The sequence below is a fragment of the Morus notabilis genome, unplaced genomic scaffold (genome assembly GCF_000414095.1).
Source record: "Morus notabilis unplaced genomic scaffold, ASM41409v2 Scaffold355, whole genome shotgun sequence".
Lineage (NCBI taxonomy): Eukaryota > Viridiplantae > Streptophyta > Magnoliopsida > Rosales > Moraceae > Morus > Morus notabilis.
Window position 1 is genome coordinate 125,487 of NW_010360877.1, and position 26,027 is coordinate 151,513.

At 37.9% G+C, this 26,027-nt stretch overlaps 2 protein-coding genes across 2 annotated transcripts; one reads left to right on the forward strand and one right to left on the reverse strand.

Annotated features, from left to right (window-relative positions):
* Window positions 1–2,367: 2,367 nt before the first annotated feature.
* Window positions 2,368–5,505, forward strand: LOC21400558 (cytochrome b561 and DOMON domain-containing protein At3g61750). Its single transcript, XM_024165192.1, has 5 exons — window positions 2,368–3,366; window positions 3,830–4,226; window positions 4,396–4,682; window positions 4,771–5,080; window positions 5,166–5,505. The coding sequence occupies exons 1-4, from the start codon at window positions 3,124–3,126 to the stop codon at window positions 5,050–5,052; spliced, it is 1,209 nt and encodes a 402-aa protein (XP_024020960.1). The 5' UTR covers window positions 2,368–3,123; the 3' UTR covers window positions 5,053–5,080; window positions 5,166–5,505.
* Window positions 5,506–6,830: 1,325 nt separating this feature from the next.
* LOC21400560 (protein TSS) lies at window positions 6,831–24,504 on the reverse strand. The gene is made up of 25 exons (XM_024165201.1): window positions 24,292–24,504; window positions 23,965–24,043; window positions 23,767–23,828; window positions 23,036–23,128; window positions 22,518–22,590; window positions 21,956–22,294; window positions 21,793–21,860; window positions 21,580–21,711; window positions 21,067–21,108; window positions 20,432–20,956; window positions 20,153–20,307; window positions 19,349–19,871; window positions 19,200–19,262; window positions 19,001–19,102; window positions 18,262–18,579; window positions 17,975–18,067; window positions 17,764–17,865; window positions 17,584–17,688; window positions 17,204–17,337; window positions 16,562–16,745; window positions 16,225–16,356; window positions 15,714–15,826; window positions 9,917–10,001; window positions 7,489–9,754; window positions 6,831–7,131 (listed from the first exon to the last, which is right to left on the reverse strand). Exons 2-24 carry the CDS (start codon window positions 24,023–24,025, stop codon window positions 7,661–7,663), a joined length of 5,598 nt encoding a protein of 1,865 aa, XP_024020969.1. The 5' UTR covers window positions 24,026–24,043; window positions 24,292–24,504; the 3' UTR covers window positions 6,831–7,131; window positions 7,489–7,660.
* Window positions 24,505–26,027: the final 1,523 nt, after the last annotated feature.

The window sequence follows — 26,027 nt, forward strand, 5'->3', positions numbered from 1 at the left end:
TATTCCTAATTTGATCTTTTTTATGTTATATATTCTTAAATAATTTCATATTTACCTGCAATTTTGTCGTTTTTAGGAATCAGTCGTTTTGTAGTTCTTGTCCCTTCCTTGCACTATTTGTCATTTTAAGAAATAACTTCGTTTTGAAGATTTTGTCGTTTTTGTTATTCCTTGCTTCCTTTATTTAGTTGTAGCCGGTCGGTTTGGTAATTGTGTCACTTCCATTAGGTTGTCGTTTTAGTCTTTTGCAATTTATTGTCTTTTTCAGCTTAGTTGTCGTGCGAGTTGCGACTTTGTTAATGTTGTCGTTGTCGCCTTCGTTAATATTTCATCGTTTCTGTTCTATGGCCCTTTCCTTTATGTTTGTGTATTTTCCTTAAGATGGTGTGGTTTATCAAATGAAATGTGCATGTTCTCAACTTTCAAGTATTATTATTATTAACCTTTTTTTTTTGTATTATTTATTTGTCGTTTGTATTTTCTTTAGCCATGTCGTTTGTCTTTTCTAGTTTTATTATCATTTTCTTATGCCATTGTCGTTTTTGGCACGCCGTCATACCTTTTTTTTTTTTTTTTGCTTTCTTTGGTTGATATCGTTTTTTTGTGGTTTTGTTTGCTTAAAATTTGCTCTCGTTTTAAAATCATTTACGTTTCACAATGATGTCGTGAATCGTTTTTAACTCATTTTTGTCGTATAAATACGCTGCCATTTTACCACAGGATGTCGTTTTCTATTATATTATCGTTTTTCAAAGCTTGTCTTTCCTAGATGCCCAGGAAAAAATTGGGAAATTGACATGGGACCCAAGAGAAGAATCAGAACCACAAAATTTTTTATTTTTTCTAAAAGACAATTCATTTTTATTTCTTTATTATTAGAAAACAAGTGATGCAATGTAGATCGGCATTCGAGGTTCAATAGTCCAATTATTGTTTATCCGTGAAACGGCCCTACCAAGTACCAACTACCCATTAAACAAAATGTAAGTTATTAGTCTCAATTTTCTGTTTAGTAACACAACTATCATCAATTAATTGACTAATTAATAAAGGAAAAATTGGACTACTTTATTCGTAGAAACCATTTTAGGTGATTTTTTTTCATGCGTTTAAAACTTCTCTTGGTCTCTCCCCTCTCCTTGTGTGTGGATAACAATAAATTCCCACGTAGCCAAAATTGAGGAGGGAAAAAATAAAATAAAATAAATTTAAACTGTTACTCTAGGCACATCAATTATGTTATAAAGTCAAGAAATACAAGAATGACAGACAACATGAATACTCTTTGCCGAAAGAGAAAGTGCCACACAAAAAAAAAATAGAATTTTTCTTTTTGGGAATACCAGGGTTTCTTACTTACTAGCTGTCAGATCCGTATTACTTTTTTAATTTAATTTGACTTTTAATTAGATTTAATACAGATCTGACAGCTAATAAGTAAGAAACACCGGTTTTTTTTTTTTAAAAAAAAAAAACACTACAGAAAATTTCAAAAAAAAAACTTTTCTGCTCATTAGATAACTTGATAGTAAGTTCTACCTTTTCAACCTCATCTGAAATGAGCAAAAAGATTTGTCTGAATTGCTTCATTATGCAGCATAATTAAGTGGTTCAACCGAAGTTGCAAGAAAACTAAACTTTACTATGCCACTTTTAAGGTGTATATTAAGTTGGGTATCAACTTAAATCTAATTATTCAATTTTACCGCTTTGATTTGTAAATTAGGCTTAAATTTTCCAGTGAAATGGTATGTTCAAATACTGATTCTCTAGAATTGGTATTCTTCTAAGTTACCCCACTTTTTGAGTTGGTTGTTATGTGGTAATTGAATTATTAAGATATTCAGTAAATTATTTTTCAGAGATTAAAAAATAAATTATTAATAATTTTATATTTTTTTTTAAAAAATTAATAATTTTCTATTTTCAAGAGCATATCATTAGAAACTATTTATTCTGTATATATATTTCTTTCTGTATATATATATTTCTTTTATTTTGATATGATTTTTTTATCAAACTAATGGTCAGAAACGTACGTTAACAATAAAAATAAAAAAGAAAATTGTAAAAAATAAGCCTAAATTTGAAACTTACAAAAAAAAAAAAAAAAAAAAAAAAAAAAAAAAAAAACAAAAACCCAAATACCAATGTGTAGAAATAAATAGGCCTTTTTGGGGTTTAAATTAATAGGTTTCCAATTTGACCCTTTTGCTAAAAAAAAAAAAAACCAATCTACCATTACCAATGTGTAGAAATAAATAGGCCTTTTTGGGGTTTAAATTAATAGGTTTCCAATTTGACCCTTTTGCTAGATTTTTATTTTTTTTTCTCATATCTCATTTGGCCTTTTGTTTGGATCTGCGACCTCTCTCTCTCTCTCTCTCCTCACCCGCTCTCGTAACTTCAGCTAGATGATGAAGACCGCCGATAGCGCAGCCGCTAGAGAAGGAACTCATGAGATTTGTCGCTCCCGAAATCACACGAAGGAGATGTCGATCTCTGTCACGGTCGCTCCGTCGCAAGGCCGAGGAGATCGAGAACTCTTGAGGCGATAGTGCTGTCACGGCTTTGCGACGGGCGATCTTTGATGGCCTTGCAGACGTTGGCGACGAAGCCACTTCACAGACGCAATTGACGGCAAAGAGATGGAGAGAGAGAGGGCCAGACTGAGGGAGGAGAGGATTTTGATCTTTTCAGATCAAAATTTTTGTTTATTTATGCAGGGGCATATTCAGAATTTTGATAGAGTGTAAATCTAAATGGGCATATCTCTCTAAGGGAAAAAGTTCAAAATTCAGTTTTTACGTAAAAAGAAAGAAAGAAAAAAAAAATTTAAAATGCAGTTAGAGAGAGATAGGCCGCTGGTAGTGAGTCTACAAGAATTAGCTAGCTTGGCGGGAATCATGATTGCCCGCCATCACCAACCACCAAGCTGCCCCACTTCACAACCAACTATATTCGATCGAACCTTCAAACCAAAGAGACTAAAACCTCCCAACCGCTTCCATAGATATGACGTCCTTTTCACAACCCCAATATGCTTGCTCCTCAACTCTCCTCTGAACCACTTGTCTCTCATTCTCAGTCGGGAATCTCCTTTCCGCTTTGTCGGTGTTCGGAATGGCAAATTCGGGACACGGGTTTTTTGTTTCTCGCTTCCTTGTTGGGTTGTGTCTTGTGAGGTTTGTCTTAATGTCCGAGATTTTTGTGTCTGCTGCTGATGATGATACTGGCCCTGTTGGTGGTTCTGGTGCTGCAGACACAGAGATTTGCAATAATGATCTGAGTAGTTTTCTGCCACCTCCTTACAGTAATATAACTAATGTTATTTGCAAGCCAGTTTGGAACACTTTTGTTTTGAGGGTAAGTTGGTCTGATCTGGATTCTGGTTCATTTTTTTAGTTCGTTTATGAGTTCTTGTTGTTTTCCTTTGATATGTAGCAGCTTGTGGATATTAGTAGAAATTCACCATTCCTAGGTACTTAGATTAATCCACGGCCAATGGGTAGCAGTCAAGATGTCTTTCTTTTTTTTCCTTTCACGTTGTGTCCATATTCGAACATTGACAGCCCCAATATAGGTCTTGCTCAGCCAATAGACTAGGCGGTGCTGAACCCATGAGGGTTTGCGTGAAATTGGCCCATCCTTCGAGGAGAATTGGGTCAATGCCCTTTTCATTTTAGTGGCGGGTCCAGAGCTTATTTATAGACAATGAGGATAGGTGCATGCGATATTTTTTTTAAAGATGAATACGAGATAACAAAATGCTACAAAGTGGCTTTTTGTCTCAGTTTCCCTAATAAAAAATACACTTCTTTTTGTGCAGTATACACAGGATGAAGACAATGTCGTCAACATTATACTATCTGCTGTATATACCACTGGATGGGTGGGAATGGGGTTCTCAAAGAATGGTCTGATGGTGGGGTCCAGTGCCATTGTGGGATGGATCACAAAAAAGGGCCAAGCAAGAATTAAGCAATTCTATTTGCAAGGTTCAAGGAAGTCCCAAGTCATAGCAGACAAAGGAGAATTGCCACTTACTGGTATTCCTGCTACTGTTGTTCTCCACGGCCCTAGAATTTACTTGGCATTTCAGTTGAAATTCGAAAACCGTCTCGCCCGCCAGCCGCTTATCTTCGCTTTCGGATTCACATATCCGAAGCACCTGCACCTATCTCAACATGATGACAAAACAACCATCATGCTCGATTTCTCCGCAGGTATAGGCCTTTTCCTTGAATGGCCTCTTGTAGTGGAAGGTTGCTCGTTTTCCTTGAACTTCCAAGTTGTAATTCATTATTGTTAAGGAACGTTTTGGTATAACCAACAATATCTAATGAACAAATATTGATGTTGAGAAGAAAGAGACTCAACTTTACTCTTTTACAGGTTCAGCAACTGCTGCACCAAGTAATCTGGGCCAGATGAAGAAGAATCATGGGATACTGGCCATAATGGGATGGGGTCTAATACTTCCTTTTGGGGCAATAGTTGCAAGATACTTCAAACACAAGGATCCTTTATGGTACTATCTTCATTCAGTTATTCAGTTTGCGGGGTTTGTCTTTGGACTTGCTGCAGTAGTACTTGGACAACAACTCTACAACAAAATAGGGGCCCACTTTCACACACACAGAGGCATTGGCATCTTTATTCTTGTTCTAAGCATTCTTCAGGTTTGTCTTTGGAAATTCAATTTGATGTAGCTTTTTGTGTCAATGCTAAATTACAAGTAAATTTTTAATGGTGTTTTGATATGTTCAGATATTGGCATTCTTTCTTCGGCCTAACAAGGAAGCGAAGATTCGCAAGTACTGGAACTGGTACCACCATTCTTTTGGAAGGATTGCACTCTTTTTTGGAGCTTTAAACATATTGTTGGGCATCCAGGTTGGAAATGCTGGGGATGATTTGAAAATAGGCTACGGATTTCTTCTTGGTTTTGTTCTTATCTCAGTCATTGTTTTGGAAGTACTGAAATGGATGAAAAGGTCAGAGGATACAAAAATGGACAACCCAAACTTTCAGATGAATCCAGTACCATGAACATTTACCAATACTTAGATGTGATAAGGTCTCTCTCTCTCTCTTGTTTTTACATTTCATTTATTCTCATATGAGTGACTGTATACTAATACCAGACTATTTTGATGAAGCAGGACTTGTATTGATGCTGAAGTTTGCATTTCTGACAAATTGTAAGAAACATCCCAGCTTGCAATAGTGAAGATTCTCAGAGAGGCCATGTTTGTATTGAAACACATTCCAGATCATGTGAAGATACTCTTTACTTGAGTTCCATTATGTGTGGCTGTTTTGAGTGTGGATGATAGAAAAACGACAACTGACTGGGTTTTTTGTTCAAGTTGAACGATTTTAATTTCAGTTTCCCCTTGGCCAAAGCTAACAGTTCCACTGCTCCTTTATGATGTCATGAAAGAATTTCTTTGCCGTCTCGACATGTAAATCCATGTTCCTGGTTGGATCAGCATTTTGTAAAGAACGTGAAAACATTTTCAATTCCTCGTTATCAGTATTGATTGATGTTTTTGAGAAAAAAAAAAAAAAAAAAAAAAAAAAAAAAAAAAAAAAAAAAAAAAAAAAGTATTGCTTGATTTTCAATTTGTTTCTATAGAAGTTTTGGTTGCCATTGGCCAAGTACAAGAGTTTCCTTAGCTGTAAGAGATGGAGAATGAATGTTCTATTGTTGAGACTCAAGTATGTTCATTTTTCCTATCTTAAGCCTTGTTTTGGTAGAACCCAAGTATTGCTTGATTTTCAATTTGTTTCTATAGAAGTTTTGGTTGCCATTGGCCAAGTACAAGAGTTTCCTTAGCTGTAAGAGATGGAGAATGAATGTTCTATTGTTGAGACTCAAGTATGTTCATTTTTCCTATCTTAAGCCTTGTTTTGGTAGAACCCAAGGAGAGAGACGTAGATAACCTACTTAGGTGAGGGGGCTGACGAGGAAGGGAGATGTCCTTGTGTTCGGTATGGAAGGAAGAAAAATAAAATTCACTTCTACCACAGATGCAAGGGAAAGAAAACATAATAACCCGTTCATTTTGCTAGTTCAAAACTCAAGTTTTTACTACAATATTTTCTCACATAAAGTTAAATTTAATTTTTTTTATTATAATATTTTCTCTTATATGAATTCACTTTTTAATTTAAATTATCAACTCGAACGAACAAAACAAACAAGGCCAATTGTACCATTACCTTTTATCCTTTGTTTGCTTTTTCTTTACTAACGAAGAGTAAAAAAGTAAATTGACAACATAGTCGACAAGTTCCATCCAATAATCCTTCCTATTAAGAGGGATCATAGTTGGGATTGTTTAGACAATTTTTTAATGTCTCGCTCAATTCATTACCTCCCGCGATCCTTCCTAGCTCCTACCAAATAATGGGCCCTAAAATCCTTTAACTAATCTCCCCCTATCCCTGTCCCTCCCTCCCACTTTTCCCTGCAAGCTCTTAGTGAAAACACAAAAGAAAAGTGTAAGCAACGATCCAAATTCGGAGTCAATGAGGACACCAGGGCGTCAAAAAGACGAGTTTCCAACACCTAAAGCCATATGGGATATGTAAAACTAGATGGCTCTGATACCCAAATGTAGAAGTAAAACCATGGGGCCTCACCAAAAGATCTAATTGAATGTATTAAGTATGTGAGCTCCTGCTTCTATACTATTAATTTCTCACATATTCCATATACATGGTTGAAGAAAGCAAAATAATACTAATGTTAATAATAATAATAATAATAATAATAATAATAAAATCAAAATAAAGATAGAAATAAAAATCTATGAGCTTGAAGAGCCAATGGTTTCACATGTTATGTATAAAAAATAAAGTAGATATTGGCGAACTTGACAAAGAAATACTGATTGCCAGTCAAAAAAAGGCCAGAAAAAGTAAAAGGACAAAATTGGAGGTCGTATACAATTTATTCCCATTATTGAGCAAGCTCATCGCTATGGAAATCGAAAAAACTGATTTCACATCAAATGCTGTGGTCCAAAATAAGAAAATTTTCCTACTATAGGTGAAGCCAAAATTGTCACCTCAAACAATACGGCTTGTAGAAGTCCCAAAAGTGAAAGTTCCATAATGAACCTGCAAATTTGGACAACAAAGAAAATTTTTAAAGACCTTATCATTGTGGTCATCACTACATGTGCCTAAAGATTGACAAATCTAAACCTACTTACTCAGGAACGCACCTAACAGCTAAGACTACAAAGCAAAGAAGAAAATTTGCAATCTTACTTGGGTCATACCAGTGCAATTGTTAAATTATCATACAAAGGTTCAATCAATCCCCTTTGTGAAGCGAAATTCAATTGTCTAAACTACATAAAAAATAATCTTTAAAAAAAAACGCAAAACAGGAGGATGGAAATTTACCTTAAAAGAGAGAGTAATAATAACAAGAATAACGGCAAGTAAATCAAGTAGAATCAGAAAACTAACCTGCTATTTTCCGCCAGACATGGGTTTTCTCAGAAACTGCAAAGATCTTGAATATGAAAGCCAAAGAAGATCTGATCCTTTGTTGTCCCTTGTGCGTATGATAGGAGTTTTATATTGCACTTCTCTCTCAAAAACCCTGGTACATCTAGATAATAAGAATAATGAAAAGGGATTATGTAGCACTAGCTGTACAATCTTCGGTTGAAGAAAAGCTAGTTGTCTTGGGAACATCACTCCCTCTAACTACTCTATTATATATAACTTTGAAGGACTGTGAGCCATATGGTCGACTGAGCAAACTAATCGGCATTCTCAGAGTCTGCTTTCGGTTCCTTCTCCCCCTTATTAAAATGCTAAAGGTTCTTTCACCATCCATCTTTTCATCACTGCGTCCAGCTTTTCCACTCCTCCTGTTACTTGGTTCATTTCCAGCATTTTCAGCCCCTCCTAGATTTGAAGGACCATTTTCCTTAATATTCTCCAACCCAACTCCAGCTACCGGATTTGCATGACCAATTGCCTCTGATGCTTGAAGGTTCGCTTCTTTCTTAACCTCCGTTACAGTTTCAATGTCGACGGGCAGAATTGGAGCAGAATCATCATGCTGTGGTATTTGCTCCATTACAGGATCAGCAATTGGCTCAGCAACAGGTGCTGGAACAGAGAACTCCACTGGATGGCAGGCAGTCCAAACCGGTCCAGCAGCAAACTCTGGTACACTCAGATTCATATTGCACTGCCATGGGAAACGATTGGGATGAAACGCACTGCTTGTTACAGGGAAAGTGCTGCTTGGAACCGGCTGAGGTTGAGTATAAGGAGGGTACATAAAGGGCAATGGTTGAATCATGTTGGGCGTTGGTGGAGGAGATGGGTATGGGTGATGAGGTGATGAGCACATTGGATTAACTGTAGGTAAGACAGCACCAGGCCCTGGGTGAAGATTCATGTTTACCGGCCAAGGTGCAATAGCCGGGACACCACCAGGACCAACAGAAAGAGTAATGTTCATGGTAACCGGTGTGGGACGTGCAATGGCTGGAGAGGGGTTGAATGGAGCTGCAGATGCCGACAACTTCTTATTGGTAAGTGCACGACTATCGCCTGAATTTAAAGATTTGTCCTTCAAACCGTCTGCCTCCAGTAGATTGGGGCTGGGACTAACATGTAGTTCAAAACTGCTAGATGAATTCTTCTCAGAGAGTCCCTCCTCCTTTGAAGGAGCAAAAGAATCTTGCAGCCCATCGATCAATGAGTTATCTTCTATCACTCTAGAAACCTCAACACCGCTGGACCCAAGTCCATCCATACTCCCAAACACAATTACAGAAGGTTTTTCTTCCGTTGCATCAGTTGAATGAGTCTCTTCTTCCTTAATAACTTTAGTTTCCTCTTTCAAAAGATCTGTAGAATTCTCGTTCTTGTCTAGAAGTATATTTTCTACTCCAGAAACAATTGAATCAGCGTTTCCTTTTGCTTCATTTGTTTCCTCTTCGTGTTTTCCAACATCATGTTCAGTGTTGTCCCGAATATCACTTTGAGGCATCTCAACTTGCATCTTAGCAATAGTACCTGGTGGAGCCAATGCTACTTCCTTATATGATGGAGATTTGCCAAGACTAACAATAGGATTTTTCATGGAATTTATGTCATTTAATGAACTTTGACCAGATTCTACAGGAGAGACAAAAACCAGGCCACCATTTCTGGAAGTCTCTGGTGTAGCAGTTTTAGTGGATGAAGGCATTGACTTGACTCTGTAGGTTACAGTTTTAACTATTCTTCGTCCAAACTTCGTAACCTGGGAGGTATTGGTATTCTGTTGATCCATATGACTTCCATGAGATATTGTCCTTTTCTTCACAACATAATACCTACTACTACTTTGAAGATTATTCTTCACAGAAGGATATTCCACGTCAGTATCCATATGTTTCTTCTGGTAAGTATAGACTTTGCCAATAGTTGCCCGACGCTGCTTTAAACGTCGTCCATAGGAGTTAGCTGATCTAGGCCTTTGAACTGGTTGCCATCCTTCTTCTCCTTCAGAAGATACCTCACCGGAACTATTCGGTCTTTCCACTGAAGACTCTTCTAAAACAGTCAAATGGGGCTCAACTGGTACAGCGGTGGGCTCCTGGATGACACCTGTACTGCCTTGTGGTTCAAGAATAGGTGTCTCTTCATCTGAAGTCTCTTTTGATGTTTCCTTCGGAGACTCGTCAGAACTTGCTACGCTGATAGTTTGGTAAGATTTTCCCTTCAACTGGAGAGGAAAAATGAAATAGTATGATGAGAACCATGCGAAGGATAAGAAGATGAAAAATGGATTAATATTCTTTTATTATCAATGGTCTAAAAATTTGCTTAAATTTCAACGAGAGAAAAAGAGGTTTATCAAGAAGTTATGAACTTAAGCTCCAAATACCTTTGTCATGTTGCTTTTCCTCTTGGACGCATCCCTCCCCTTCGCATCATGGCTTGGATTAATGTAATCGAGCAAATCTGAAACACTGCAAATATTTGTTGGGGAAGAAAAGTATATTAGTAAAGAGAAAATATGCTTGGTAAGGAAGAAAGTGCAATCATGCTCAACCTATTTAGCTAACTGCAAACATAAAGTGCAGAAGCATAATCATGGTGACATTAATACAACTGGTTTGGTTATCGCCTATCACATTTTATTTATGAAGGTAGCCAAAAGCTATTCTCTAACACAGCACGTTCTAACTATTCCATGACGGTCTCATGACCCCAGGAACCTTCTTAAGGAATTCTATGACATTTAAGTCTCGAAGCATAATAGAATTGGAATTTTCTGATAATTCATTAGATGCAATTCGGGTACATATATACACAAGGATCCGTTGGGATTGATCCTGATTTCTAGGTGCTAATCCTAATATTAAGGAAAGTCAATTACAGCTGTACACAAGAATAATATCCCTAGATACTATAGATCCACAAAAATAGGAAACTAACAATTGCCCTATACGGCTAGTTTGAATTCCTACACTCCCCCTCAAACTAGGTGGTATATACTTATTAAACCAAGTTTAGAACTTAGCTCAACAAAGTTTGGACGAAAGAGTGCCTTCGTGAGGATGTCTGCTGCTTGATGCCTAGATGGGACATGTTTTAGTGATATAGCATTGCTCTCTATCTTCTCGCTGATGAAGTGTCTGTCGATCTCAACATGCTTTGTTCTATCATGATGGATAGGGTTTTTGGCAATAGCAATAGCTGATTGGTTGTCACACATCATATCTATAGGACCAGAGATGCCAACTTTAAGTTCATCTAGTAGCCGTTTTAACCAGATTCCTTCACAAATACCCTGAGCTAAGGCTCGAAATTCTGCCTCAGCACTACTGCGTGCCACCACCTGCTGTTTCTTACTTCTCCATGTCACCAGATTTCCCCATACATAGGAGCAATATCCTGAAGTTGATTTTCGGTCAATGGGGGATCCAGCCCAATCCGCATCCGTGTAAACCTCCAGGGAGCGATTAAGAGTCTTTTTGAACATGAGTCCCTTTCCAGGATCCCTTTTAAGGTATCTAAGAATACGGTCCACTGCCTCCATGTGTGTGACTGAAGGATTGCTTAGAAATTGACTAACACGGCTCACTGCAAAACTTATATCAAGACACATGTGAGTCAAGTAGATCAGCTTCCCGACTAAGCGTTGATATTGTCCTTTATCCACAGCCATTTCTTCAGTTCGAGGCATCAACTTCGTGTTAGGGTCCATAGGAGTGTCCACCAGCCTACACCCAATCATACCGGTTTCCTTTAAGAGGTCCAAGACATACTTTCGCTGGGAAACTGAAATTCCAGTCCTTGATCTAGCCACTTCCATTCCCAAAAAATATCTTAGATGACCCAAGTCTTTGATTTCAAACTCTTTGGATAATAGAAGCTTAAGTCTCCTTATTTCCTCTTCATAATTTCCGGTGAGAACTATATCATCAACATACACTATTAACACAGTAATCTTACCGTTGGTGAAGTGTTTGAAGAATAGAGTGTGATCGGCTTGAGACTGTAAGTAGCCATCTTGTTTTAGTACCCTCGTGAATTTGTCGAACCATGCACGAGGTGATTGCTTGAGCCCGTATAGTGACTTTCGTAGCCTACAAACTCTACCTCGCATATGATCAGTTTCGAACCCAGGAGGTATATCCATATATACTTCTTCTACTAAGTCCTTGTTTTAGTACCCTCGTGAATTTGTCGAACCATGCACGAGGTGATTGCTTGAGCCCGTATAGTGACTTTCGTAGCCTACAAACTCTACCTCGCATATGATCAGTTTCGAACCCAGGAGGTATATCCATATATACTTCTTCTACTAAGTCCTTGTTTTAGTACCCTCGTGAATTTTTCGAACCATGCACGAGGTGATTGCTTGAGCCCGTATAGTGACTTTCGTAGCCTACAAACTCTACCTCGCATATGATCAGTTTCGAACCCAGGAGGTATATCCATATATACTTCTTCTACTAAGTCCTTGTTTTAGTACCCTCGTGAATTTGTCGAACCATGCACGAGGTGATTGCTTGAGCCCGTATAGTGACTTTCGTAGCCTACAAACTCTACCTCGCATATGATCAGTTTCGAACCCAGGAGGTATATCCATATATACTTCTTCTACTAAGTCCTTGTTTTAGTACCCTCGTGAATTTGTCGAACCATGCACGAGGTGATTGCTTGAGCCCGTATAGTGACTTTCGTAGCCTACAAACTCTACCTCGCATATGATCAGTTTCGAACCCAGGAGGTATATCCATATATACTTCTTCTACTAAGTCCTTGTTTTAGTACCCTCGTGAATTTGTCGAACCATGCACGAGGTGATTGCTTGAGCCCGTATAGTGACTTTCGTAGCCTACAAACTCTACCTCGCATATGATCAGTTTCGAACCCAGGAGGTATATCCATATATACTTCTTCTACTAAGTCCTTGTTTTAGTACCCTCGTGAATTTGTCGAACCATGCACGAGGTGATTGCTTGAGCCCGTATAGTGACTTTCGTAGCCTACAAACTCTACCTCGCATATGATCAGTTTCGAACCCAGGAGGTATATCCATATATACTTCTTCTACTAAGTCCTTGTTTTAGTACCCTCGTGAATTTGTCGAACCATGCACGAGGTGATTGCTTGAGCCCGTATAGTGACTTTCGTAGCCTACAAACTCTACCTCGCATATGATCAGTTTCGAACCCAGGAGGTATATCCATATATACTTCTTCTACTAAGTCCTTGTTTTAGTACCCTCGTGAATTTGTCGAACCATGCACGAGGTGATTGCTTGAGCCCGTATAGTGACTTTCGTAGCCTACAAACTCTACCTCGCATATGATCAGTTTCGAACCCAGGAGGTATATCCATATATACTTCTTCTACTAAGTCCTTGTTTTAGTACCCTCGTGAATTTGTCGAACCATGCACGAGGTGATTGCTTGAGCCCGTATAGTGACTTTCGTAGCCTACAAACTCTACCTCGCATATGATCAGTTTCGAACCCAGGAGGTATATCCATATATACTTCTTCTACTAAGTCCTTGTTTTAGTACCCTCGTGAATTTGTCGAACCATGCACGAGGTGATTGCTTGAGCCCGTATAGTGACTTTCGTAGCCTACAAACTCTACCTCGCATATGATCAGTTTCGAACCCAGGAGGTATATCCATATATACTTCTTCTACTAAGTCCTTGTTTTAGTACCCTCGTGAATTTGTCGAACCATGCACGAGGTGATTGCTTGAGCCCGTATAGTGACTTTCGTAGCCTACAAACTCTACCTCGCATATGATCAGTTTCGAACCCAGGAGGTATATCCATATATACTTCTTCTACTAAGTCCTTGTTTTAGTACCCTCGTGAATTTGTCGAACCATGCACGAGGTGATTGCTTGAGCCCGTATAGTGACTTTCGTAGCCTACAAACTCTACCTCGCATATGATCAGTTTCGAACCCAGGAGGTATATCCATATATACTTCTTCTACTAAGTCCTTGTTTTAGTACCCTCGTGAATTTGTCGAACCATGCACGAGGTGATTGCTTGAGCCCGTATAGTGACTTTCGTAGCCTACAAACTCTACCTCGCATATGATCAGTTTCGAACCCAGGAGGTATATCCATATATACTTCTTCTACTAAGTCCTTGTTTTAGTACCCTCGTGAATTTGTCGAACCATGCACGAGGTGATTGCTTGAGCCCGTATAGTGACTTTCGTAGCCTACAAACTCTACCTCGCATATGATCAGTTTCGAACCCAGGAGGTATATCCATATATACTTCTTCTACTAAGTCCTTGTTTTAGTACCCTCGTGAATTTGTCGAACCATGCACGAGGTGATTGCTTGAGCCCGTATAGTGACTTTCGTAGCCTACAAACTCTACCTCGCATATGATCAGTTTCGAACCCAGGAGGTATATCCATATATACTTCTTCTACTAAGTCCTTGTTTTAGTACCCTCGTGAATTTGTCGAACCATGCACGAGGTGATTGCTTGAGCCCGTATAGTGACTTTCGTAGCCTACAAACTCTACCTCGCATATGATCAGTTTCGAACCCAGGAGGTATATCCATATATACTTCTTCTACTAAGTCCTTGTTTTAGTACCCTCGTGAATTTGTCGAACCATGCACGAGGTGATTGCTTGAGCCCGTATAGTGACTTTCGTAGCCTACAAACTCTACCTCGCATATGATCAGTTTCGAACCCAGGAGGTATATCCATATATACTTCTTCTACTAAGTCCTTGTTTTAGTACCCTCGTGAATTTGTCGAACCATGCACGAGGTGATTGCTTGAGCCCGTATAGTGACTTTCGTAGCCTACAAACTCTACCTCGCATATGATCAGTTTCGAACCCAGGAGGTATATCCATATATACTTCTTCTACTAAGTCCTTGTTTTAGTACCCTCGTGAATTTGTCGAACCATGCACGAGGTGATTGCTTGAGCCCGTATAGTGACTTTCGTAGCCTACAAACTCTACCTCGCATATGATCAGTTTCGAACCCAGGAGGTATATCCATATATACTTCTTCTACTAAGCAGAAACTTGAAGATGCGTTTGGTCTCTACTATTCTTTTGAAATAGGTTTTGTCATCAGGACACTTCCATTCATGAGATTCAAAGAGGTCCAACTGTTGCCAATACCTCGTCAGAGTGGTGAAAAAGGTGGTGACTGTATTTTCTCCTTGCCTTAGGTCATGTAGGATACTCTCCACATGGAAGAGTTCTGCAGTATTCTCACTGCTAGAGAAAGTGTCACGAGCTGCGTCCCATATTTCTTGGGCTGAAGTGTAAAGGAGGAAGTTTTCGCCTATCTCAGTAGTCATTGAACTGATTAACTAGGACATGACTAGGTTGTTTTCTGCCCTCCAAGTTTTAAATTTAGGATCACTGGAATTTGGTTGGACAACCACACCTGTAAGATAATCATCACAGCCTCGTCCACTGATAAACATCATCATGGAGTGAGACCATTGGAGATAGTTGTGGCCATTGAGTTTGTGGTTGATGATAGGTGTAATACTATTTTCGGGAGTGATCTGCAGATTGATAGGAGTATTGAGAGATGAAGTGGTAGATGAAGATAAGTCCCTGGAAGTCTGCTCAGAGTCGGCCATGGTGGTCGAGATTTCCGAGAGAGAGAGAGAGGGTAAGGGCTCGATTTTCACAGAAGTGAAAAAAAAAAAAGTGAATTGGGGATAGGCTAGGGCCGGCGGCCAGAGAGATGAAAATTAGGGTTCAGAAACCTGAGGCTCTGATACCATGAAGCAGAATAGAATTGAAATTTTCTGATAATTCATTAGATGCAATTCGGGTACATATATACACAAGGATCCGTTGGGATTGATCCTGATTTCTAGGTGCTAATCCTAATATTAAGGAAAGTCAATTACAGCTGTACACAAGAATAATATCCCTAGATACTATAGATCCACAAAAATAGGAAACTAACAATTGCCCTATACGGCTAGTTTGAATTCCTACAAGTCTATATTGGGAGAGGAAATAACCAGAGATTATGGGGTAAAATGACCAAGAAGAAAAAGGCTACAAAGTCAGATGGGAAGAGTTCAAATCTTACTGATAATTTTGGAGAGCCCAAATTATTAGAGGACATTTCTAACTTACCTCAGGTGACCTTTACTGGCGATAGAGCCCAAATTATAAGAGGACATTTCTAACTTACCTCAGGTGACCTTTACTGGCGATAGAGGCATCAGGCTTTTGAGTACCATTCCTTGCAGCCTCTTGCTGTTCAAAAGCCTTAGACTCGAAATACTCGAGCCAAGCAGCAGCATCCTGAAGATTTTTGTCACAAAATTTCAACGTTAGATTGACTACGAATTCTACTATAATAGAGTATGGCAATTCATGGACACATCAAACCAAGAAAAAGAAGAGCACGCATAGAGTACAACATGTATATGCATTCTAATGCAATTAGGGCCGTTATTGAAGTTCATAATTATGCTATGATCATAGCCTTTTGAACCTATGCACTATTCACTAAAAAGATTGGAAATGATGGATGAGCAAGAGGTTGCTACAACTCTCCATTTTTTCCTCAGTCCATGTCCACTTTTCCTATCAACGAAACAAGAAATATGCTTTTTTGTTCTTCCTCCTTCGACCCTTTGCTTTTCCTTATGAACATCTCTATCAAGTAGTGGTTTAGACATGCTTCAGAAGACGCCTACCTGAGTACGTAGGTCATCAGGACCAAGTTTTGCTCGCAGAATTTGCAGGGTTGTCTGCTCATGTTGAACACTCAAAGGGTATGCTTCCATCAATGAGAGGGCAATTGCAATAGCATGGTAACTTGCTGCTGTCTGAAGAACATTAGCACAGATTAATTCATATTTCAGCTTCTAAATCATCTTGCATATGACACGAATGATGGTAATTTACAAGAATATTGGTCCTCTACCATCATCCACGCATACTGATTAATTCATATCAACCATAACAAGCTTTATTGAAAAAGATCTGGTTAAACCGTGTTGAATTTCAGCTGATGGATATAAAGTACTGAACCTGAATATGGTCTGGGCCAAGTAACCTTTGGTTACATTTCAGAGCTTTGTGAAGATATCTAAGGGCAACATGGACATTTCCCAGACCTTCTTCCATCATAGCCACATTGATGTACGTTGCAGCAGTGTTTGGATGAGATGGACCACATGTCAGATGCAAAAGATACAGAGCACGCTTTACATACCTGGACAAAACAAAAATTGATTTTCAAACAGGGGAAAAGGAATAGCATCAATACATCGACGAATTAACCAGCTAATTAGCATTTTAATGCAAATATAAGTAAATCAATGCAATACATCCATAAATGAACAGGCTATGTGATTATAGTGCTTTATCTCCCTGTATATGCCCAAATCTACTAAATCCAGAAAAGAACATAAAAGCATAATACGTGAACACATATGAACCATTTTGTGGAAAATCCATTGAAGCACCATAAAAGCGTCTATTTCTTTAAGTTTAGTGCAATTGACTGTATAACTAGCATGTCTTGCACTAACATGGTCTATTATCCATATCATAACGACATCAGCCCAACAAACTATAGCATGCCTAAACGTAGATCATGTAGGAAACCAACTTAAACCAAGCTCATAACTAATTTGTAGATATATCCCTTTGCACAAGAACATTACATACTTGAGAGCCAGCTCCGTATGTTGAAGTCTGTAATAGAACACAGCAAGATCCCCATAGCTCTTCATCGTGTCTGGATGATCAAGTCCTAATTCTCTCTCATTGATATCCAAGGCTTTTTGTTGATAAATTGTAGCCTGCAATATGGACAAACAATTGATTTACAAAACTCTACTAGAAAAAAAAGAACTCAACATGTTACTTATACGCTTAAGCTTGACTATCTCTGGCAGTTTCTAGATCCTAGAACAACGCATATATATTCCGTAGATTTGAATCAATAACAAATAATCAAGATTAGAATTACTTTGATCCTACAACACAGCATAATGTCTAAATAAATAGATTTTCCTGCAACACCCAAACAAGGACAACAGGTGGACCTGATTGAAGTCTCCAGTGTGATATAAAACTACAGCAAGGAGGCTGTAAGCTCCTGCTGTCATTCGATGATATGGACCACAAACTGCTACAAGCTTTGCAAGAGCCTGCAAGAATAAAATAAGTAAAGCTGGTGATGGGCTAAACTTTTTAGGCGAGTTTTTAAAGCACCAGATATCTACCTTGGTTCCATAAGAAACCGCATCTTCAAGTTTTCCTTTATCCAAAGCTGTTTTGGAAGATTCTAGTAGCTGCCTCCCATCTGCGGAAGAGCATGCAGCTTGCTGCACATAAATGGAAAATGCAGCTAAATCAAAAATATGAACAGTAATCAATTAAGAGAAATTGAAATAAATATATATTATTTCGATGGGTGTATGTCCAGTTCATCACCTTATGCACAGGCACTAAGCTGACAACATCCGACTTTCGGAATGGGTTCGGAGAATCCATGTCGAAATCCCTAGGAACCAACTCTATACCAACCTGGATATTTGGGTTCCAGAAGAAAAATAAATAGATAAATAACAGCCCCATTAACTTGTTAAGAGCTACAACATATGACATTAAACTTCTATTTTCACGCAAAATACTTTTTAGAAGCAAATTTTCTTCATGTAATGATATGTTGATTAAGTGGCAGTATCCAGAACTCTGAAACCATATTCTAATTAAACTACCTTATGACATAGTCCACGTAAGATTGCAAATTTCCTCAAGTCCTTGTAACTGAAGCTGCTGAGATCCCAGTCATATCGCTTTTTCAAGAATACTTCCAGCCATCTCCACACAAGAGAATGGACATTGCAAGACTTATTACACTCATCGTCTTCAGGAATACCAAGCATAAGATTGAGTGCGGCAGCTATCGACACAGCCATTTTATCATTCTCTGCAACAGCAGAAATTACTGCCTGAAGAATGTGCTTAAAAGCTCGTACTATCATCTCATGAATGCAAAGTGACTGGACATGAGATAGCTTTTCTGAAAGCTTGACCTAGTAAAGAAAAATCACAAGCAATAATCAGTCATTTTGGGAGACTTATATGATCAGGAGTTCACCCTTAATTTCTAGCTCCACTAAGGATAAATCCTGTAACAACTATAAGAGAAATTATCAAAACAACACCAAAGACAGGAAATTATTAAAACAAAACCGAAGACTATTTTATGATGCTTTACATGGGGCTCGTTAAGATATATGCTTGTGTGGTAGCCGATATTTTTCAAAAACAAAAAACAAAAGAAGAAGAAGACCTAGCTATCTAGGAGGTAGAGTCAGACGAAACTTTCTATGTAAGGTTTGATGAGGTAAACATTTTTCGGTAGAGGTAAACATAAAAGAAATGCATGTTAGGTAGATGAAAATATGCAGACATGAATTAAAGAAAAAATCAGGATCTGCAAAAGGCACTTACAACATGTCCCAGAGAACGCATCCGCAAACCCCTGGTATGCATGAAATCAGTCAAAGTCCGACCATCAACTGGAGAAAGTTCCAATGAACCAAAATCTGCTACCTGTATTGGTTCAGAAATACAAAAGTGAAAATCACCATAACCATATATTGTGCTCAGAGAAATAATGGGATTCAAGTAAACAAAATTCAGCAATTACCAGTTTGGGAAGAGCAACTTCCAAGTAATACTTCTGAGATAAGTCAATTAGTTCTTGAAGAGACTGCCAAATATGTGGTACGTTAGCTCACACTACCGAGCAGAAAACTGAGATGCTGTAGAGATCTAATGGTAACTGCAAAATATTACCTTGCAGTGAAGTCCAGTTTCAGATTCTTTAAGTCGAGCAAAGGCTGCATCAGACAACAACTTCTTCAAAGCAAGCTCATTCTCTTTGGCAGTGGTTTCAACCTCCACCGAAGGTGATGTAGCAGTTTCAGCTTCCATAGTAGCACCATCTGCAGGAGACCATAAGTTCTGGGGTTGGAATTTCGTGTTGTTTCCCTCTAATTTCTTCTTGTTCTTAAGGGACCTAAGAGGTGTTCCAAGCCCCTCAACCTTCATATCGTTCCTAGCCTTCTCACTAGATGGTTTCTTATCTTTGTCTGTATTTTTCTGGTCTTGCAAGTGTTGTATCCAGCAGGCCCCAAGTTCCCACCTAACAAATTGGTCCAAACTTACGCCCTCTTGCTCCAATTTGACAAGACCGTCTTCTAAAAGTTTCTCAACAAAACCACAGGATACAGAAAGCTCTTGATGTTCGAATGTCTGAAAATCTGATCCGAGCTTATAGTGCTCCGAAGCCTGTGTGTTGTGGAGTAGTAATCTCAAACTGAAACAACAAAGAGACTAGTTACTAGTTAGGCAATTATGAAGAACAGAATAAAACTGAGAAGGAAAAAATATTAAAAAATAAAAATAAAAAGACCCCCAAAACTATGAGCTAGGTACCACCAACCATTATGTAAAAGCACAACCTAGAAGTTCTATAATTAAACAACTAAGAATATAAAATACACATACACACACACACACACACACACACACATGTTCAACACAGCATTAGAATATAATGTCAACGCATAAGGGCACATTTTAACCTTTAAGTAATACCTGCTAATATTAAGAGCGTTGGCACCTCCTTCAGGCTGATCAAGAAGTTCACTGCTTTGGGATGGAGAACTGACTTTCTCATCTTTACCCTCTACTTTCACAACTGCAATGTAACCGCAGTATCTTACATTCACAACACCCAGAGTGGAAACATCCTGCAAACCAGAAGGTAAAGTCTTATTCAAGAATTTTGGCAAAAGAAACTCCTCAAACAATCACTATCAGAAACAATTTGAAAATTCCCCATGCTTTTTAAAATTATTCGAGAGAGTGTCTTACGTGGGCAGCAGTGTTTTCATCAGCAGTTATCCCTTTCAGAAGATTTCTTTCTACTAGATTCTTTTTATCAGCTCCAAATGCTTGAACTCCATCAATTTTAGTATCAATCTTAGTGCTTGCATTGGGAGCATCTTTCATGACTGTGATTCTCAAGTCCCCCACTTTCTCAGTATGAAGGACATTGCTGTCTGTGACTGGAAAGATTAAATCCCTTTTGTTCATTACATGCCGAATGGCTTTAATGGCTCTGAAAATGGAGACGTCAACAAATAGGCTGTGAAGAAGGAATGCCTTCCTATCTCGAACCTGCCTTTCCTCGGCTGTCTTGCAAGGCATGGATGCAATAAATGAAAACTCACTAGCCCAAGGTATCAGGTCGCTTTGCCCATCTCTTCCTAGCCCACCTCCATTTCCTCCCCAAGATTCATCCTCCACAGGGAGAGGAGGGAAAACTGACGGCGACTGGGCTGCAACTGGCGGGACAAGCCACGTGTTGGCTCTGAACCCACAAGGAAGATTCCCAAACTGAATAAAGGTATAAAAGAGCTGCTTGTAAGAGAAAGGAAACTCTATGGCAAAGACGAAAACAAGTTTGAAAAGGTAAGTGGCAAAAGAAAATTGGAATGATGATGTACCTTGTTGCGTTCTGAGAATGCTTTCATGAGATCATCATAAGCCTGAAATATGAAAAAACGACACATCCAACTTCACCCAAATTCTTGATCATCCAAAGAAAGAAAAATTAAGGAAAGATATTTTGTCTCTGTGTCCTATGTTTTTTTTTTGGAAAAATTTGTGTGATATCGCATATCCCAGAATGTCTAAAAGAAAAGGCAAGAAGAACATGCAGCTTGCTCATTTGTTTCACTAATTTGAATCACAACCTAAGTTTTTACTACAGTTTTTCCTCTCATAAAAATTCAAATATAGTTTTTTTCCTTACAAAAATTCAAATTCTAACTTTTTGTTCTACAGTCTTTACTCCCGCGTAGAGTCACTTCTCAACTCAAATTAAAAACTCAAATCGACGAGGTTGTGACCATGAATTCAACACTTTTCATTGACAGTATCAAATAAATATAAAATGGAAATAATCTCAGAAAAAAAATCAACAAAATGAAAATTCAAGCAAGTTAGCAAAAACTAACATTGTCAAAGGCTCTACTAAGCTGTCGTAACAGATCAACGAGGTTGTGGCACAGAATCCGCTGCTTCCCAACGCTATAAAACCCTTGCCTACAAGCTTCGACATGAACAATCTTTCCATTGCAAAGCTTCACCTTTTTCATCGCAAAACCAGCTTGTCAAAAACTCAAATTTCCAAAAAAATAAAATGTTCACGAATTGTATGTGAGACTTACTTCAAGAGAGAAAAGATGATCATCGACCAAAATGTCGTCGACTTGCCGTCTCATCACTCTCTTTACAACTGCAAAATTCAGAGAATTTTCGATAACATCTTTGCAAAATCCAACAGATATTCACAAAATGCAATTATTTAGAGAGAAACTAAAAGAAGAGTACATTGCAGAGGAGGAGTGAGGTGAGAGAGAGAGAAGAACTCGTAGAAGGCGCCGAGCTCCGGACACGAGTGAGTCATCTCGGTCTCCGAGTCAACCGCCGGAGAGCCTTGGGACTTGGAGGTGGCACCGGCGGCGGCGCCAGCGGAGGGTTTCTTCGCGGTCTTGCTATCCTGCGCACTCGACGGCGCAGGTTTAGCGCCGCCACCTGTCGGAGACGACGACGCATCGGGCTTCGCGCTCTGGTCCTTGCCAGCCGACGACGTTCCGAAGCTCGTCGTACAGGCCACGAGGTCCAACAGCCGTCTAACGTGCGACGTGGCCCTCTCCTCATCGTAGTCCTCTGCCAAAAAAAACTTATTTATTAAAAAAAAAAAATGGAAAGAAGACTAACGATGTCGTCTTCGTTTTTTTTTCACGAGTGTCGTTTTTGTTTTTGCGTTAACGAATGTGGCATAAAAAAGGAGGGAGTTGCAACGATGTCGTACGCTTAAAAAAAGAAGAAACGACGTATAACGAAACGACGTCGTATTTGCTTAATACTAAGGAATGTCTATTAGAGTTACCTTCGACCAGAGTTAGTATGCAGGGCTTCAGTGCGGAGATGTCCACTGTATCCTTCAATCGCGGGCCTCTTACCTGTAATGAATGAGTTGTTTGGTGGTTATTTTGTACTCTGAAATGTCCAATTTGACCTTATAATTCAATTACCGCATTGATTACAGGAAAAATACGAGATCAAATAATTAATTGATTATTTTCAATCCATTTTGAATGATTTCTTGTCGTGGCCTTCTATTTTGATTTTTATTTTTATTTTGGGCATGGATGTTTGGTGTTTATCGTTATTTTATTTCGTATGATACTATGATATCACATGTCAACCCCTCAGAATTCTGACCACATGTTACGAGGAGTATCCCGTAAGTGTATATTTTCGAACGACATATTTGCCAAGCAAAGAGTGAGCGACAAAATGTACTAAAATGATCAAGCTAACAAAACTCAAAAGCCATGTTTCGCGTTACGGCTAGTGAAAAACATGGTAACATGGTAATAGCCTTTGGAATAACATGGTAATTACCTCATGGGTTAGTGAAAAATTTGTGATGTTGCAAGTTTCTGTGTTCACACGTAATAATCTACCAACGTCGATGATCCTGTCTGTTGATATTCCCTGCTTAAGATTTTGAGACAGTAAAAACTATTTAAAAAACAAAAAAAAAATACATATCTTGAAGCATATATATTGCTCTCAGAAATACTTTAAGCCACTAACGCCTAGTAAGTTAAAAAGATGGCCCTTTCTTATCTCTCATTGTATTTCTACCTAAAAAACGAATTATCTAATGTTTTTACAATAAAAATAAAGTTATTAATGATAAACAAAAGAAAAAATTTAAGTGCAAAATGTTTTGTTTTCTTGGGAACTAAATGACAGAGCAATTTAGATGCTTGCAATAGATTCTAGGTTCTATCATGGTCCATGGAAGTAGCATCTAGTTTTGGAGCCTATTGTAGATTTTTAAAACGACCAATAAGTTAGTGATTATTGGTATGCTTAAAATAGTGGAATATCATATAGAAAAATCACCTCTATAATGCAAAAACAGGCAAAACAAAAGATGCCCATGTGAAATGGAGGCAACACAAAGAACATGTACAAACAGAGTGACACAAAAAGAGAATTTTTATGCTGTGACTTGTAAAGAAGTCAACTAAATACAAAAATAAAAAATTCGATAAACTTGGCAGAACTTGACAGAACTTGATAATAGTTCCATCAGAAAAGCCATGAACTTGAAAGCATGTAACCTTTAAAATAACATTGGTTTCGTCAGGAAGGTTCACAGTGATGTCCATGACAACAGGAAGAACTGCAAAGCCAAAAAAAAACAATATTACATATATACATATATTAGTTATCAAATAAACTGGGTTTTTTCAATAATAGCAAATATATATTTATATATATATATATGTGTGTGTGTGTGTATTTAAACAAGTTCATACTCTTCTCTTGTTTCTTCTTCTTCTCTCCCTTGGACTTTCCACGGTTGTTCTTTGGCGCCATTTTGGTTGATTGAATGAGCTGAAACTTGAAGATATAAATGTTCAAATTGGACCCTTGTTTATGTACATGTGTAATAAGATAAACATAACATGTTAATCCTAGCAAATTGACAATCCCATAAACAGAAAAAAGCATAGGCCGCCAAGTAGTTATTACTTCTAGAAAGCAGACCTAAATATAGCTTTTAATACCTAAGTAACTAGTAACTTCAAGAAGTCAATTCACAAAGTTCACATAACAAAAAATGAAAGAGTAAAAATAATTACCAAGAAGCAGAAGAAAAGATTTGGGAATTGAAAAGGAAAGAAAAGAGAGTTCTCTTTAATGCAATATGAAAGTTTTCTGACGAAGAGAAAATAGGAGCTAAATAATACTGAGCAACCTCAGACTCTGAGGGAAGTTATGAAGATGCCAGAATGAAGTGAAGGCTTCTTCTCTCTGAGGTGGGTTTTTCAGAGATTGGATAATGAAGAAGGGAAAATAAGTACGGAGAAAGGAGGTAATGGATTTTGAAGGGGGCAAAAATAAAAAGGAAAAGGAAAAGAAAATTTTGTTTGAGAAACAAAAACCAAAAGAGAAAGAGATATAGAGGGACGTGGGTGTGATAAGGAAGGAAGGGTTGAGATTTAACAGAAATGGTATATTTGGCATTTTATGCCAGTCTCTGGCTTATGCAGAGTGATTATCATGTGGGTTTATTTCTTTTTTTATTATTATTATTATTTTCATGATTTTCAATTTAAAAAATAGTTTTTTAAAAAACTTTTTTATTATTGTAGGGATGTTGTAAAGAAAAAGGTGGGGGGGGTTTACAAAAAATAAATGGAACGACATCTTTAACCAAATTTAATTCATAAATACAAGGGGAGAGTCAACATAGGAATTTGATTAAAGGAAACTGTTAAATATCTTTTGAGTGGGAAATCGCCCTTAATCGCATTCAGTCAAACATTATAATTATTGAAAACAAAGTGAAAAAGGTTGAGGCTACTATGACTATATCTGCATGGATTTTGCAGTGTGACAATATGAAGTTCCTGTTTATACTATTCCTCGGCTTGTTTACCAAGGAGTGTGTCACACACGCGCACACACACGAATACATACATACATACATATACATATATATATATATATATATTGTCAAAATGAACTGTCCAAAAAAAAAATTTAAATTGCAACGACAACAGTGAAGAGTCTAGGAGTCTAATCCATTTACGTATAGATATGATTCATGTGGGTGGATAACCATCCACCATGAGAACGATGTCTTGTTGAAGTGGCTTGAAACAGACCTTTTGAGTTTTTTTTCTCTTTTTTTGTTTTTTTTTTTTTTTTTGAGTCCTTAAAATTGAATAAATTGTGTTTTCCACGGAACAAAGTTAAAAACAAGTTTTAGTTAAGATTCATTTAAAATAAAATTAGGAGGCAGAATATTACATATATATTCAGAGTCAGTTTGTTGATTTCCCCAAAAGGGTACAACTTACAAGCAGTCTTATTAAGATAAATTAAAAAAACAAAATAAAACGGGAAAAAATATTTATAAATTTGACAAGAAGAAAATGTATATTTTTTTTTTGAAAATATATACTTAAGAGGACAATGTTTCTGCATAGGAACAAAAGTGAAGTTTGGTGACTCGCGTACGTACGTATGAATTTCGTTGTTGCGTGACATGCTTCTCCACCACATTTCTTCCATCAAAATTCTTCTTATTTTCTTGGTTCTTAATTTTCCATCAATTAATATTTGTGTCATTAATTGAAAATAGTTTTGTATTTCTAAAAGTTATATATTGTTGGGAAGATATTATATGTGAAATTAATCCACACACTTTAAAGCTCAATTTAACTTAAAAGGTGTGAGACAACCCCAACTGCGGCAACTGTAACCGAATGTAATCGCTTAACTCATACAAACTATCGGTTCTGACACCACTTTGTTAAGGAGACATCACATGTAAAACTGGTCTAACACATTTTAAAAGTACAACTTGACT